Source organism: Thalia democratica, chromosome 8, assembly GCF_965202585.1.
Source record: "Thalia democratica chromosome 8, ktThaDemo2.hap1.1, whole genome shotgun sequence".
NCBI lineage: Eukaryota > Metazoa > Chordata > Thaliacea > Salpida > Salpidae > Thalia > Thalia democratica.
This window is the reverse complement of record NC_139172.1, coordinates 55,886,548-55,903,123: the sequence shown is the minus strand read 5'-3', so window position 1 is coordinate 55,903,123 and position 16,576 is coordinate 55,886,548. Positions and strand designations below refer to the sequence as shown.

Sequence of the window (16,576 nt, the reverse complement as noted above, 5' to 3'; positions counted from 1 at the left end):
TTTTTAATGATGATAGACTTTCTTATTAAGACAATGTTCATATCAAATTTCATGACTTTTCCTGATTTTTTTTATAAACCCAAAATTTTCCTGACTTTTGTTTTTTTTTTTGACGTTGTGGCAACCCTGCACAACTGAAAACTAGTGAAATCATTCTGACAATTCTGATATCAAACTTTGCTGTTTTAGTTCTAATCAAATTTAGAAGTCTTACATTACTTCATTTTTAATATTTTAATATAATTATTTCATATATTTCAGGTTAGAAGGTTAACATTACCTTTGCTCTTAAAAACTATACTCCTTGAATTAAGAAAAAATAATGAAGTTTTTTTTTAATATATGTTGCTTTGGTAGTTATGAGATTATAGAAAAGTACAACATTTGAATAATTAAAGTTTACTGACACACAAATAAAATTATATAGGGTTTTTATATACATGTGCATATAAAAGTTATGAATAAATTTTCTGTGTAAAATTAATAAAATAAATTAAACGTTTGAGTTAATATATTAAGTTGGTTGGCGTATGGTTTTTAAAACAAAAATATTTATAAACCTGAAGTTTACCAGTGAAATTAAAAGTTGTAAAGTTGAGAGCATAACAATATGTTAAATATATATCATAAACTACACTTACATTATACAACATTAAATAAAACTGATATCTAACAATTGCATAAATATTAAAATAAATAGAATATATCTAATTTTAATGAGCTACAGAAACTTAAAAACAAAGTTAAAATGTTTTTAAAATTAAATAAACTACAGGCAAAATATTAATTAATGAAAATAAAAAAATTACTTGTTTTCAAAATTAAAACTATAACAGATTAAAATTATGTAAATTGTTTAGCTCTGGGAACAAAATCGGTTAAATTAAACTTGAATAGAATCATTTAGTTATTTTAAAATGTTTAAAACTTTTTTTCTAGTTCCTATAAAGATTTTATTTGAAGAAGATTTTCACAATAAAAATAAAATCCTGTAATAAAAAGTAATTAAAAGCTTGTATTGATTAAAAGAAATAAAGTTTTTCTAAGTAAAATTACAGTTTTTTTAAAAAACATTTACAAATTATAACTAATATTAAAACTTTAAAAACTAATAATCTAAATTATGAAAACTTAAAGCTTAAATAGTAATGTAGATAAGGAATTTATAATTTTCATTTAAGTTAATTCCGAGGGAGTTTTAAAAACTAAAGGGGCAAGACAAAAATAGGAAGATGTTACTAAGAAACTGGTTTTTAGGCAACCAAGATGAAGAAAATAAAGTTTAAGAGGTGTGCTGTGTTGTTCCTATGCGAATATGTTGTCGAATAGTTGTTGCCATGTTACCAAGACAAACTGGTTACTAAGGAGGTGTGTTGCCATGGAATTAAGGAGGCGAGACGTAATTCAGGAACTTCATGGTTCCCTCGTAACCAAGGAAGGCGCACGCGTTGGCAGGAAAAGCTCTGAGCATGACGGGGACGAAACCCCGGTACATCCCCTTTATTCCTTCTGTCTTTATGACGTCACGAAACACGTGAGCGATCGAAGTGTATTTCCCCTCAGGAGCCGTTTGGTATCTGTGATTATAAATGCACATATTTCCAAAGTGTAAATAACATTATATATAACACAGCTTGGAATGTGAAAATAAATTCAAATCTAGTTTAATATTCATTAATCTGGTGATTAATTTTGTCTATTAAGTCTAGAGCACATTACACCTAACTTCATAGGAACAAAATAAAATTTCAAGGTATACTTCCTAATCCTAAATTTAAATTAAATGATATTGATATATTTTTTTGTATAAAATGTTTACCTTATTATTAATTATTTACCTGGATTTTAAAACATCAGGCATAATTCCTAATCCCCAATTCAAACATCCAGCAGTTCCACCTGTAAAAGCAATAACAATTCTATAAATATTTATTTAATACATTTTACTTGACTTTTTATTTATAAATATTTAGTCGAGTAAAATGATTAAAAATTGATTAATTAAGTCAATTCAAACATCCAGCAGTTCCACCTGTAAAAGCAATAACAATTCTATAAATATTTATTTAATACATTTTACTTGACTTTTTATTTATAAATATTTAGTCGAGTAAAATGATTAAAAATTGATTAATTAAGTCAATTCAAACATCCAGCAGTTCCACCTGTAAAAGCAATAACAATTCTATAAATATTTATTTAATACATTTTACTTGACTTTTTATTTATAAATATTTAGTCGAGTAAAATGATTAAAAATTGATTAATTAAGTCAATTCAAACATCCAGCAGTACCACCTGTTAATTTAATTCAAAAAAAAAATTATCATAGTATTGGATGCTTAACTTTTTATTTATAAACATTTAATAAAATAATTGATAAGTACTTATTTAGACATACAACTGTACCACCTGTTAATTAAATTATATTGAATACTTTTGTTACACAAATTTAACAATCATTTTATTTGATCAATATTTTCATATTTTTCCAAGTAGACATAGGGTCAGAGTTTATGGGTAATTAAAATCATATATAGAAGCTAGATAGTAGTTTTTATCAGGTTTTAAAAGAAACACCAGGAGCTAAAAGTATTGTAGGAATCAGATGAAAATCTATTTCTACAACAATAACAAATTGACAACTTTAAAGTATACTAACTGTAGTTAGTGACATTTTAAGTATATCTCAAAGTTTACAAACTTGCAATTAATATACATATATATAAATTATAAAGAATGTTTCCTGAAAAACTTAAATAAACATTAAACAAAAAACAAACCTGCAACAAGAATACTTCCCACACTCAATTTAGAAGGATCTTGCCCAGCTTATTAACTTCATATATTTTTAATATATACTTATATAATTATATTCTTACCAGCAACCAGAATACTTCCCACACTCAGTTTAGAAGGATCTTGACCAGCTTATTAACTACATATATTTTTAATATATACTTATATAATTATATTCTTACCAGCAACTAGAATACTTCCAACACTCAATTTAGAAGGGTCTTGGCCAGCTTATTAACTACATATATTTTTAATAAATACTTATATAATTATACTCTTACCTGCAACTAGAATACTTCCAACACTCAATTTAGAAGGATCTTGGCCAGCTTATTAACTACATATATTTTTAATATATACTTATATAATTATATTCTTACCAGCAACTAGTATACTTCCAACACTCAATTTAGAAGGATCTTGGCCAGCTTATTAACTACATATATTTTTAATAAATACTTATATAAATATATTCTTACCAGCAACTAGAATACTTCCAACACTCAATTTAGAAGGATCTTGCCCAGCTTATTAACTACATATATTTTTAATAAATACTTATATAATTATATTCTTACCAGCAACTAGAATACTTCCAACACTCAATTTAGAAGGATCTTGATCAGCTTATCAACTACATATATTTTTAATATATACTTATATAATTATATTCTTACCAGCAACAAGAATAGTTCCAACACTCAATTTAGAAGGGTCTTGGCCAGCTTATTAACTACATATATTTTTAATATATACTTATATAATTATATTCTTACCAGCAACTAGTATACTTCCAACACTCAATTTAGAAGGATCTTGACCAGCCGGGGTCATCAGTCTTTTAATTCCCTCGTACCCAGCGAAATAAGCCCCACTTGCAGGAATGTCTCTGCATAGAGTTAAGATGGATCCCTTGTAAACAGATCTGATACCGCCTATGAAATTGTAATAAAAATGTGTTATTATTTCATAAGATTGTTAGATATTACAATAAATTAGTGAATATTTTTGCAGAGAGTTAAGATAGATCCTTTATATACTGATCTAAACCCACCGAGAAATAGTAGAACTTTTGTGAATGAATATGCAAAGATAAGAATTACACCTCTAAATTAGCTGTCAACATATAAGACTTATCAAGGTTTAAAAAATAATAAGTTAAAATACGTCAATCTAAAAACTTATTTAAAAATTATATTAAACAAGTATAAAACTTCTTAAAAACATAAAAATGCACTTTATGTTTATGTATACTTTTAAGTAAAAATAATAAAAACTTCAAAAGTGAATTCCAAACATATTCTTATACATTTTCTAGAGCTTCTTAGATTGATGTCCTTATATTACATCAACAATACTTAAACTATTATAACTATCCACAAACCTTCTCTATACAGCTTCTTGGCGCAGTCCATGGGTCCATTATAAAGTTTCTTGCCCCCGTCTTGCTGTATTTGCAGCAAACACTTGATCCTTTCACCAGGGGCCATGATTAGTGTGGTGAAAATTCCACTGAATGCGCCTAATTAATTAAAATAAAAATTTAGTAAAATTAAAACACTTGATCCTTTCCCCAGTGGCCATGATTAGTGTGGTGAAAATTCCACTGAATGCGCCTAATTAATTTCATAATGATAATTGAATTTTGATTGAATTAAATATTTTGCCATATAAAAGGTGATGTGGATATTCTAGAACATGCAAAAATTTCTTAGAGTGTAATAAAATTGAATAATGTTTATAAAATAAGTCAAGTATGAAACAAAATTAATTTAATTGAATATAATTAGAGTTGCCACTGGTTTTTGAGAAATTTCTTTTAAGTTTTATGAATTTCTTCCAGCTTTTTTAAAGAACATGTTTTTGGGTCTATTTTTAGTTTAAAGCTAAGAATAAGGTAAAAAACTTTGTTAAATAGTATAAAAACATAGAAAAGATACTCTTAAGCTACTTTAAATATGTTTTTTTAATAAAAAAAATGTCTGATGATGACAAACTTTTTCTAATCTATATGGTAGATATTTTGTGTCAAATCAAAATTTTTCTACTTAACATGTAAAAATTGTTTGAAATTCCAGGTTTTTTAGTGGTTTATGTTCAAAATTACAGGTTATTCCAACTTTTTTTGCCTAAATTGTCAAATTTTAGGTTTTTCCAAGTTTCCAGGTAATGTAGCAACCCTGTATAATGAAACTCCTCAAATAACCTGCTGCGAACAATTCAGTCAGTGTCAGTTCATGTTTTGGGTCATCTCTTATCTGAAGAATTGTGTTCTTTCCGACCCCAAAACCCCAGAAACTGATGGCAAATATTGGTGCAACGCCCACTAGTGGAGCCCCCATTCCTTTGTACAATCCTTTGACACCTTTTAATAAAATATATATAAATCTAATTAAATGTGCTACAAACATCTTTGTTTTATTTAAATACTTCATATCAAAAATTACTTAATACAGTCTCTTGAGGCCTTTGAATAAAAAACAGTATATAAATTTAAATCTATAAGTTAAAAATTATAAAAACAATACGTGTAGAATATATACGTGGGTGTCGCTGATTATTGTTTACATAAGTTTGAACAAAATTAGGCAATCAAACTGGAAATGCGTCACAGCATTTTTTAGTACAGAAAAGCATTAAAACCTTGTTTACTTCAATATATTATTACTTAGATTTTTGATTTTCAACAATAGTTTGCTTATCAATTTGCTCAGTTAAAAAATAAAATCTATTAAGGAAGTAGGTTTATTATTTCAAATACTAAAATTCAAATAAAATGTGCAAACTTAATTATCTTATCAACCCTCTTTAGCTAGTGTTTGCTAAAAATTAATCAAAGGTTGCAGTGAATTGAATAAAAACTAATTAATTTATATTTAGTTACTTAACTTACCTTCTTTAGCTAGCGTTTGTTTGAAACAATCAAAAGTTCCGGTGAATTGTGGTCTTTCACCTGGTTTTGGCATTGGCATAGTTTGAAGCCGCACCTAAAAGATATTGTTGAGTGAAAAAACTTTATTATTCATAATAAAACAGTATAGTGAAACAGTTAAGAATTATTTAAATATCATAATACTCCTTATAGAATAGTTTTTTAAATTCACTTTGTTTATAAGTGTACAGGTTTTACCAATAACTTATCATTATAATATAAGAAGTATTTAACTAAGGCACTTTTTTTTACATGTTGATCTTATATTAAAGCTTTAACTTAGCTAGCAATTGCTTCTTACTTTTTCGTAAAATTCAAATTAGTTTTTGAGATATTAGGGTACAAGATTTAATTTCTCAATAGGTTTCTTATGGAAGGACCAAAGTAAAAGACAAAAAAAGACTATTTCAATAAAAATCTATCTTCTTCTACAGTTTTTAAGTAATCTTTTTGAAACTTTTTCAGTTTAACCTTAATTATACAATAAATATTTCAATTGTAGCATTTTTTTTGAGTAAAAATACTTATTTTAGTAAATAACTTTTAAAAAATGTTATTCTTATTTAGATTATAATATTCTTAAATTTATTTATTCACAAAGGCAACATGTTGCCTTTGTGAATAAATAAATTTAAAAATTAACTTTGTCTCCAAAACTAAAATTGTCAAGACCTGTTGTGCCCAAGGAATAACTTTTGCATATATTAGATTATAGTATTCCTAAATTTCAATTTTTTCTCTAATTTAACAATAATATTTTTTCTGTTAATGAAGGAACGTTTCCTCAAAATTTGAGGTTAGTTTTTTACATCATAAGTTAGTAGTGGAAACTTTTTACACAACAGACTTATCTATTAATTGATAAAAAACCTTGATGGTATCAAGAGGATGCCCGCTAACTACCGCACAAATACCTCCACCACCTCCTGCTAGGAAGGATTTCCAAGCAGATACCTGTTTGCTTCCTTCCTCAGACATATTTACAAACTATTTAAATAAATCTATGATTATATATATTATTATTTACAAACTATTTAAATAAAACTATGGTTATATACATGATTATTTACAAACTATTTAAATAAAACTATGGTTATATATATGATTATTTACAAACTATTTAAATAAATTTATGATTATATATATATGATTATTTACAAACTGTTTAAATAAATCTATGAATATATATATGATTATTTACAAACTATTTAAATAAATATATAAATATATATATATGATTGTTTACTGATATATACAGCTCTGATAGTTTTTTTTCTGAAATGTGTTTAGTTCCTTCTTTACTAAAATTAAAATGGGATGAAGGTAGTCTTCCTCTTTTGATTTTAAAGACCGGACAGGATTGAATTTTAGATAAATATAAATAAAAATGGTAAGAACCATTAAAAAAATCAGTCACAGTCTTATACAACCACTTAGAATAGATCTTTCGTTTATTAAAAAACAAACATTTTCAATTCTGTAGAAAACAAAAAAAATTTTACTAGCAACTAGAGAAAGTAAATAAAATATTTTAGCATTATTTAAAATAAAAACTAAAAACTACCATATTATTATAATACTGAATTTCATACTTTTACTTTAAAATTAATGGAACACTTATATTTGAGATTAGTCAGTAAAGTTTGATATAATTTTTCAATTTGAGAAACTGAGAAAAAGACACTTTGGAAAACTATTTTTGTTTACTGTAACTAAGATAAACTATTTCTATAAACAACAAACAATTAAAAAAATCCCCTAGTATTTTACTTGATAAAAAAATTTTTTGATGACATTTACAATTTTTTGTAAGTAAAACTATTCCTTAAAAACACTGTTTAAATTAATTTTTGCCTTAGTTTTTTTAATCCACCATTGTTCTGTGTAGTCTAAATTAGTTCTTATAGGGCTTTCTAAAAACTGGACTGTGTAGGCATTTTCTATCTTTTCTGGTATATTGTTTTTGTGAAATTTATTATAATGTATAATTAGAGCAAATTGGTCTTTTATTTCATGGTTTAGTTCAGTTTTATTGTTTTTCCATATGTTTCTGTGGGCATTCCACCTCTTAGTAAAGCTATTCATAGTCTGTCCAATGTATAAATTTTTGCATATGTTGCATGTAGCTGCATAAATTCCATAATTTTTGCAATTTAATTGTTGTTTAATTTTCATATTTTGTATTGTTTTGTTATTACTTATCATACTTTTATTATAGTTTCCAAAATTTCCACACAAAGGAAATTTTTTTGTTTTCTACAGAATTGAAAATGTTTGTTTTTTAATAAACGAAAGATCTATTCTAAGTGGTTGTATAAGACTGTGACTGATTTTTTTAATGGTTCTTACTATTTTTATTTATATTCTTTACTAAAATTTACAATTTTACAAACTATCTAATGGCATAGGGGGGTAAACACCCTTTTTTGGTTTTTGATTTTATTTTATATAGTTTTTACTAAGCTACAAGATGCTTTTTACAGATTTAAAAAATTCAAAATATTTTTAGAGATATAGCCGGTCAAAGTTGGAGGCAACAATAGGATCCTTATGGGAGGCGCAAACTAAAACAGCAAATAACTAAAAATCACTAAAAATCTATCTCCTCCTACGTTTTTTGAGATAACTACCTCAAATTTTCAGGAAATGTTCCTTGCAGTATTTAGAAAATTCTGTCGAAACAGAATTTTAAAAAATTAAAAAATAAAAGTTTTATAACAAAAATTAAAAAAAAAACTTTTTTTTTTGTTTATTTTTTATATAAAATTTTTATTTTTTATTTTTTTCAAAATTCCTTCCGACAGAATTTTCTAAATATATCAAGGAACATTTCCTGAAAGTTTAAGGTAGTCTTCTCAAAATATGGAGGAGAAGATAGATTTTTAGTAAAATAGTCTATTTTTGCCGTTTTAGTTTGCGCCTCCCATAAGGAACCTATTGTTGGCTCCAACTTTGACCGGCTTTATCTCAAAAATTATTTTGAATTTTCAAATCTGTAAAAAGCATCTTGTAGCTTAGTAAAAACTATATAAAATAAGATCAAAAACCAAAAAAGGGTGTTTACCCCCCCTATGCCCTTAAACAATCTGTGATTATACATGTATGATTTACTAACAAATTTGCACTATCACAAATTATTTAAACAAATCTATATGAATCACATGTATGTTTTGATTATTACAAAATTAAAAATTTTACAAACTATTACAAAAAAATGTGCGTGTATAGATGTTTAAAAGCATAGGAAGGTTTAAACTTTTCACAAAAAACAACAAAGGCTCCTATCTCAAAGCTTAGAATTTATACAGTACATTTCTTTTTAAAGAACAAAAAATTCTATTAAACTCTGAGATTTAACAAACTTGGTAAAAATATACTGATACAACCCTCTGGAATCAAAAATTTTCAAGGCAAATTTTCCTGAAATTTTACTACAAGTCTATCTCCTCCTTTATTTACTTAAAATTTTCAGGAAATGTAATTTTCAATGTTAGCTTGTGAGATGCAAGTTTTTGAAAACACCATTGAAAAAAAAATTGACTAAAGTATTATTATTTTTTTCTTTTAAAACCCTTGAACTTTTTAATAATTATTTAAATAAAAACTAGGATACAGAAAACAAGATTAAACATGCTGGAAATTTTTGGATTGTAAAAATCACAATTACTAACAAGTTGATTAGAAAATTTCAAAAAACAAATTTTTAAGTCATTAATTTAATTTTTTTTTTTTTTGCTAAATGTATGACAATATGTTTTTACCAAAGTAAAGAGGCTTTATTTATGTCCACTCCACAGAATTAAGTTGAATAAGAAACAAACTAAGCTAAAATAAAATATCAAAGTTAGTATAAAAGCATTGCATTTTAAATACATCTAGTTAAAATACAACAAAATTGTAAAAAGTACAAAACTTTGTAAGTAAAAAAAGCATATAAATATATATTTTAAAACATTGTACAAAGTTATTTCCACTTTACATTGAAAATTTTTTTTTTTTTTAATATTAAAAAATAATATGATAACTTCAGATTTATACTTGTATAGAAACTTTTTTAACTTTTTTTATTTGTTTTTTACACAAACAATATACAAATAAAAAATAATTTTTTATGTAAACACAAATTAAGAAACAACTAAAACGAAATACAAGCGACTAAATACCTATAGAATGTTTTTTATAATTCTTACAATAGTAATTTTTTTAAATATATATTAAAAAATAAATTATCTTCTATGTGTATTTATAGTTGACTTCTAAAAAAGTTCATTAACCTAAAAAAAATTGTATCAAAAATATTTTTAAGATAAAAATAAAAGACATCGCAAAATAATTTAGATAAGATTATTATAACATATACTATTTTTCTTAGGGGTAATAAGGTTAATTTTTAATATTTTAAGTTATTAACTATTTACAATGAAATAAATAAAAATATATATAAAATGCAATAAAAGTTTTTATAAACAAATATCAATAAATAATAAAAAAAACTTTTGGTTATAAAACTTTATAACTACATAAAACAAAAATATATTATTTTATTATTTATCAAATAAAACATCAATGTGTTAGTATGATTATAAACAAAATCATAAAAAAAATTTTTTAATCATGCAAAAAATAAAGTATACTATAGTAGGAATAAATATAAACACTGTAACAGCTAATAACTTAACAGTTTCTCTACAGATCTATCTGATTGAATGTTACAAGATATAAAGACTGATAAAATATATATAACTATTCAAAGTGTATATACATTTTTTGGACACCAAGTTTGCTTACAAATCTAAATATTTCTAGATAATAAGTTTTGTTTAACTTAACAAAACTTTAAACTACATGTACCTTTGTGTATCAAATACTGATATGATGTTTTAGATTTATGCACTAATGTGCAAACTTGTAATTTTTTTCCAAATTTTAAATAAAAAGTTTTTGGTACATTTTTAATATAAAATATAACATAGAGGTAAAACAAAACAGGCTTAAGAAGTATAACTACATTTAAAAAAATACTTTAAAGTTTAAATGTGTTGTTATGAAAATAAATTTTAAACAAAACTTAAATATTTTTATCCTTAATGTAGATTTTTTATATCTACTCAAGTTTTTGTTAGTTTATATATAAAAACAGTTTAAAATTTCTGGTTTTTCAGTGATTTCTCTTCAATTTCCAGGTTTTTTAACAACCCTGTACACACCATTTGCTTGTAAACACCATTTTTATCTATTACATTGTCAATATAATTATATTATCAGTTGTCCTGGGCAAGAAGTTAAAAGGCGGTGTACAACTCGACAACCAAAAGGTTTTTTTAGTCCAAGGACCAAATTATCAAGAGCACTTTTTGTTTGGTACAATAACAAGTAAAATTTTGTAAAATTATGTTTAATTATTAATAGAAAAATAAACTTAAGCTTTTAAAATTCAATTAACGTTTTTAACCAATTAATTCTATTAATAACAATTAAAACCATAGTCTACCATTGGACTATCTTACATTTTAGTTTTTAGAATCTTTGGCATTCTCATATTTCTTGTTTCCCTGTAAACATTTTATATCACATTCATAATCATTAATGAATACAGGCTGGCCATTGGTTTTTAGGAAAATTATTCCAGGTTTTCTAAACTTCTTCCAGGTTTTTGAAAAGAACACAATTTTGGGTTTATTTTCAGTTTAAATTTTTAAAGTAAAAAACTATGTTGAAGAGTATTTCAACATTGAAAAGATATTGTAAAGCTACTTAAGGCCATAGGGGGGGGGGGGGGGGTAAACCATGTTTTTTACAAGTTGATCTTATTTTACAGAGTCTTTTCTAAGCTTGAAGATGCTTTTATCATTTTAAAAAATTCAAATTATTTTTTTGAGATATAACCAGTCAAAGTCAGGGCTGCATAATAGGTTACCTATAGGAAGGGAAAACTAAAACATCAAAAAACGACTATTTAATTTAAAATCTATCTCCTCCTACATTTTTCAAGCAGTCTTCTTCAAACTTTCACAGTCTAATCCTTATACAATAACAAGTTACTTAAGAATCAAAAAAAAATTTTGTAAAAATTTTTTTTTTTGAAAAAAATTGACTTTTTTTTTATTTCTGTGACAATTTTTTTATTTTAATAATTACTAAAATTCTAAAGTAACGTTTTTTCCATTTATTATAAGGAATGTTTCCTGAAAATTTGAAGAAGATTGCTTGAAAAATGAAGGAAGAGATAGATTTTTAGTGAACTTTAAAATTTCAGAGAAAATTGACCTTGAAAAATTTGCAGTCCATACTATATCCAAATTTTTTTACAAAAAATTAAATATCTCAAAAGCTAAATGATATTTTTGAATTCTATAAAAACTGGCTTGTAGTTTGTACAAAAAGCTTTCATATAAAAGCCAAAGTTTTTTTTTTAATGTTGGACCCCCCCCCCCTATGGTCTTAACTTTAAATATGTTTTTTGTTTAATATTTTGATGACAATAAAAGCTTTTTGTCTAAATAATAGTTTTAATGCGTCAAATCAAAAATTTTACTTCATAACATGTAAAAATCGTTTAAAATTCCAAGTTTTCTACTTTTTTTTAGATTTCTCAAATTTCAAGTGTTTTTTTTTTAGCCTATACTGTCAAATACAGGTTTATCAAGGATTTAAAGTTTCAAGACTACCCTGTAAAAAGCTTAATAAGCATATTTTTTTTATTATAAACTATAGGCAACTAAAAATGAAACTAACAATTCTTCTTAAATATTGAAACTACTGAATATTTCTTTTTAGTCGATAAACATCAGTCTCACTTTTCCCTCTACAACAAAGTTGCCAAAATAGTTTAGTTCAAACATTTTCATATAATTGTGTTAAATATGTGTGGCTTTTAACCAGTTAAAATCGGGCAACTTTGCTCTACACTACAATGATAAATGTTTGCCAACATATTTTGGTTCAAACAAAAACCAAACAACAAAAAAACAACCAACTAGTCTAAAGTGTTTCATACAAACGTCTTATATACAAAAATATATTTTTCAGACAACTTAGTTTTATATTTTGTTCAACTACAAAGATCTTGTAACTAAAGCCATTTTCATTTGAACCTTGTACTGTTATGCAAAACTAACAAATATTTAATTTAAAAAAAAATCCCCTTTAACTTTTGAAATTCATTTAAATAAAAACTTGAATACAGGAAAGAAGATTAAACGTGTTTTAAATTTTCGATTGAGAAAATTTAAACTATGTACTTATAATTTGAATTAAGAATCTCTAATAAACAAAATTTAAGTCGTAAATTTAATATTTGTTTTGCTAAATGTGAGACTATAAGTTTTTTATCTAAGAGGCTTTGTTTATGTCCGCTGCACTAAGCAAAAATTAATTAAATAAAGATTACTAAATTAAAATAAGTATAAAAGCTAGGAAGAAAATTAATACATAATATTACCGCCAACGAGTTTTAAAGGACTTTTTATCTTGTTCATATGGAACAAAACAATAAAAAATACAAAGTTTTCTAAACAACACAAAGCAAAAAAATATACATTTTGAAACCGTTGTAGAAAATTAATTTAACTTTACATAAAATTAAATGTTACAATAGCTATGAATTATGATAGATTTGATATTATAACTAGATAGAATTTTAATTGTTTGGTTTATTCTTTACACAAACAAAACAAATAATTTTTGATAAACACGAACTGAGACTGCAGTGGATACAATTAAAAAAGAATATAAGTAAGTTTAATAAAAATAATAATATTAAGCATGTTTATGATAAATGTTATAACAATAGCTTTTAAAACATATTTTTTTAATTTTTTGTAATCAATGATAAATCAATGTGTTAGTGTCTGTATTCTGTATACTCTAAATCAAAATAAAAAACTTTAATACATGCAATATAAATTAAAAGTATTTAAGGAATAAAAAGTATATATCAACGTTGTAGCAGCTAACAGTTTAGTTTTTGTTTTTCTCTTAAGAATAATTTTAGTAATTGTTACTTTATAATTACTACATATAAAAAATGATGAAAAATGTATAACTTATTTTTATTGAAAAGATGTTAACCTAATTGGGGGACGAGGTTTGAAAATGAAGCTTAATATTTCTTTATAATGAACTATGTTTAAGCTAAGTCAATTTATCAAACTATTAATGTAACTACCTATTTGATTCTTAATTAAAAATAAGGTGGACCTCTTTGTAGCAAATACTGACATCATAAACCAAAGCACTAGTATAAAATTAAACAATTTTTTTTTGATTGTTTTCAGTTTAAGTTATCAACTGCGAAGGGACCCAGACTTGTTTTAACATAAAATAGGTTATAGCTGATGTATAGATGTTTGTTAATATTAATTTAAATAGACAAAATTCGTTAAATTTATGTTATTAAATTTTTTTATATCGATACCGCATACATACCGATACCGTTTAATAAGAAAACATATATATGCGCTTAGTATATAACCACAAAATTAAATCCAGACAGCCGAAAAACATGCGGATATGATGCTAACTAGTTGCTTTTATTTTTATGATTTTTGATTTTAATCTGTTTTCTTAGACAATATAAATATAGAACTAAAACCAGTTTTTAATATAACAACTTCCAACTGATTTATTGAACTACTGATGCATTAAACTACTTTCATCTTTAATTTGATTAATTTTCTTTGATTGTTATCATGATAGTTTGTTTACATATGTTTCATTTATGTATAATATTTTTAATTTAAAGGAAACTACTTACCCTTAAAATACGTCATATAAATAGAAGCGTAACTGAAAACATTGATTTATTCAAGCGCTTAGTTTACAACTTATAAAACCAACTCATTAGATATAAAATTAGTCAAAATTGAGTAAAAAAAAAGGTGTAACTTATAAAAAATAACTTTTTTGTTTCAGTCAAACTGAAGCATACAAAACTGTTAAGACGATTGAAACTACAAAGTAAAACAAAAACAAAAACATTGTTTATTTACTTTGTATAATTTTAGAAATATCCCTGATAAGCCTTGATGGAACCCAACTTTGGGGTTTCTCCAAAAACTTTCGTCCCAATCTCAACCACAGGACTGTTTTCTTCAACGTTCGTTGCTGGTACTGTTTCCGGCTCAACCAGTACTGTTTCGTAGATTTGCCGGTACTGCTCGCTGCTCTTGAACATTGACATTTCTCCAAATACCTTCTTGATCACCACCGGTCCGTCAAAAGTGTCACCGTCAAAATTGTCACCGGTAAAAGTGTCCATTGATCTTTTCTTTTTACTTTTGTCCGCGGGTGAGCAGCGTTCCGCCTCATTGGTTTCGGTATTTTGGATTGTATTTGTGATCGGTACAGGGGATTCCCTGGGTGTTTCAGGGAATAGTTGCTTGGCATAATTTAATTTGCTTCCAGTGTCCATTTTGCGGTAAACAACAGCTGAAAAATAATAAGTTTGTATTTTATTTATTTCAACAGATACAAATTTAAATTGTATTATTGTTTGAATATTTAGATGTTGAGCTACGTATAAATTTAACTGTTAGTTTTTACCTAACTTTTATTTATTGCTATGTTTATCCGTGACAGGTGAAAAAAAGTGTAGTTGAGTAAATTTGGTAGAATAAAATATTTAGATAAGTTCTAATCTCTATATACATGTTTAGTATTAAAAATTTGATTCTATTTGTTAAGTTATTAGTTTAATTTAATATACTAGGTTTACCTCACCTATGTACAACTACACCTAGCTTGAAAATAAACATGGAAAACGATTTACATTACTTTATTAATTAGGATTTATTTTATATTACTAATGCTTTCATTACTTCGGTTTTCTTTTTAGTAAAGTTTAAGTGATAAATTGCAATGATCTTGTAGTCACTATTGAAAAACAAATATACTTTAGTTATTGTTCCATTTTACCACCAAAATAAAGTTATTAAAAAAAAGAAAGTTGTAATCTACCATTACTTCAATTTAACAAAATTTAGAAAACTCTTATTGGTTTGAAAACTGAGCTAAAAGTTTTTTTTATTAAGTTTACTTATTCTCTAATAATTAACTCAAGTTTTGATAGAATTTGTTTGTAAACTTTTAAATAGAGCTTAGTTATTAGTAGAAATCTGCTGATTATGCATGTACACAATACTTTTAAAGATGATTGGTTTCAGGAAATTCAGTGTAGAAATTTTACAGAAGTTCTTTATACAACTTTATATATATATTTTAATATTTAAATGTTTAGTTATTTCTAAAAATGCATTTAATTCAATTAAGAAGTTTTTTTCTATTTGTTTTTTAGTTTTAATACCAAACAGAACAAAAAAAACTTGTAAACATCGCTTCTTGAATTAAGCATCTTTATCTGTTAAAAGTTAATAAAAAAAACATCGTAAATAAAAAAGATAGTGTTAGACTATTGAGACAAATAATACTTAATTTAGTTTAAAAGTTTTTTAAAACATTTTTAGATTAGTTCAAATTAAAAATAATATTACAATTTTAAAAATTTGTTACTATTTGTTTAATTATGTTATTCGATATTCATTTTTAGTTATTAAGTGTAAAAAAAGTTTTATTTTATTTTAATTATTCAAAGCTGTTTTTTATAAAGTATAGATCTAGTAAAAGGAACTTAAGTTCAAGAACTTTTTATAGTTATATATATTACAATTTTAATGGTTTTTAAAAATTGTTTCTGAAATATAAAGATATTCTTTGTTGACGATAGATCATTCAATTATGTTCTTATTTTTACAAGAAATTTAAAGTTTGTCCTAAAATAGACGTTTAATTTTATCCAAGTATCGTAGGACTCCATAACTATAAAGTCTTTTCGTACAAAAGGTCCTG

The 16,576-nt window shown here is 25.0% G+C and overlaps 1 protein-coding gene across 1 annotated transcript; it reads right to left on the bottom strand.

Moving 5' to 3' along the window:
* Positions 1–496: 496 nt before the first annotated feature.
* Positions 497–6,734, bottom strand: LOC145842041 (mitochondrial carnitine/acylcarnitine carrier protein-like). Its single transcript, XM_082949398.1, has 7 exons — positions 6,602–6,734; positions 5,693–5,786; positions 5,006–5,164; positions 4,184–4,321; positions 3,576–3,734; positions 1,839–1,899; positions 497–1,577 (listed from the first exon to the last, which is right to left on the bottom strand). The coding sequence occupies exons 1-7, from the start codon at positions 6,707–6,709 to the stop codon at positions 1,385–1,387; spliced, it is 912 nt and encodes a 303-aa protein (XP_082805524.1). The 5' UTR covers positions 6,710–6,734; the 3' UTR covers positions 497–1,384.
* Between the last annotated feature and the right edge of the window lie 9,842 nt (positions 6,735–16,576).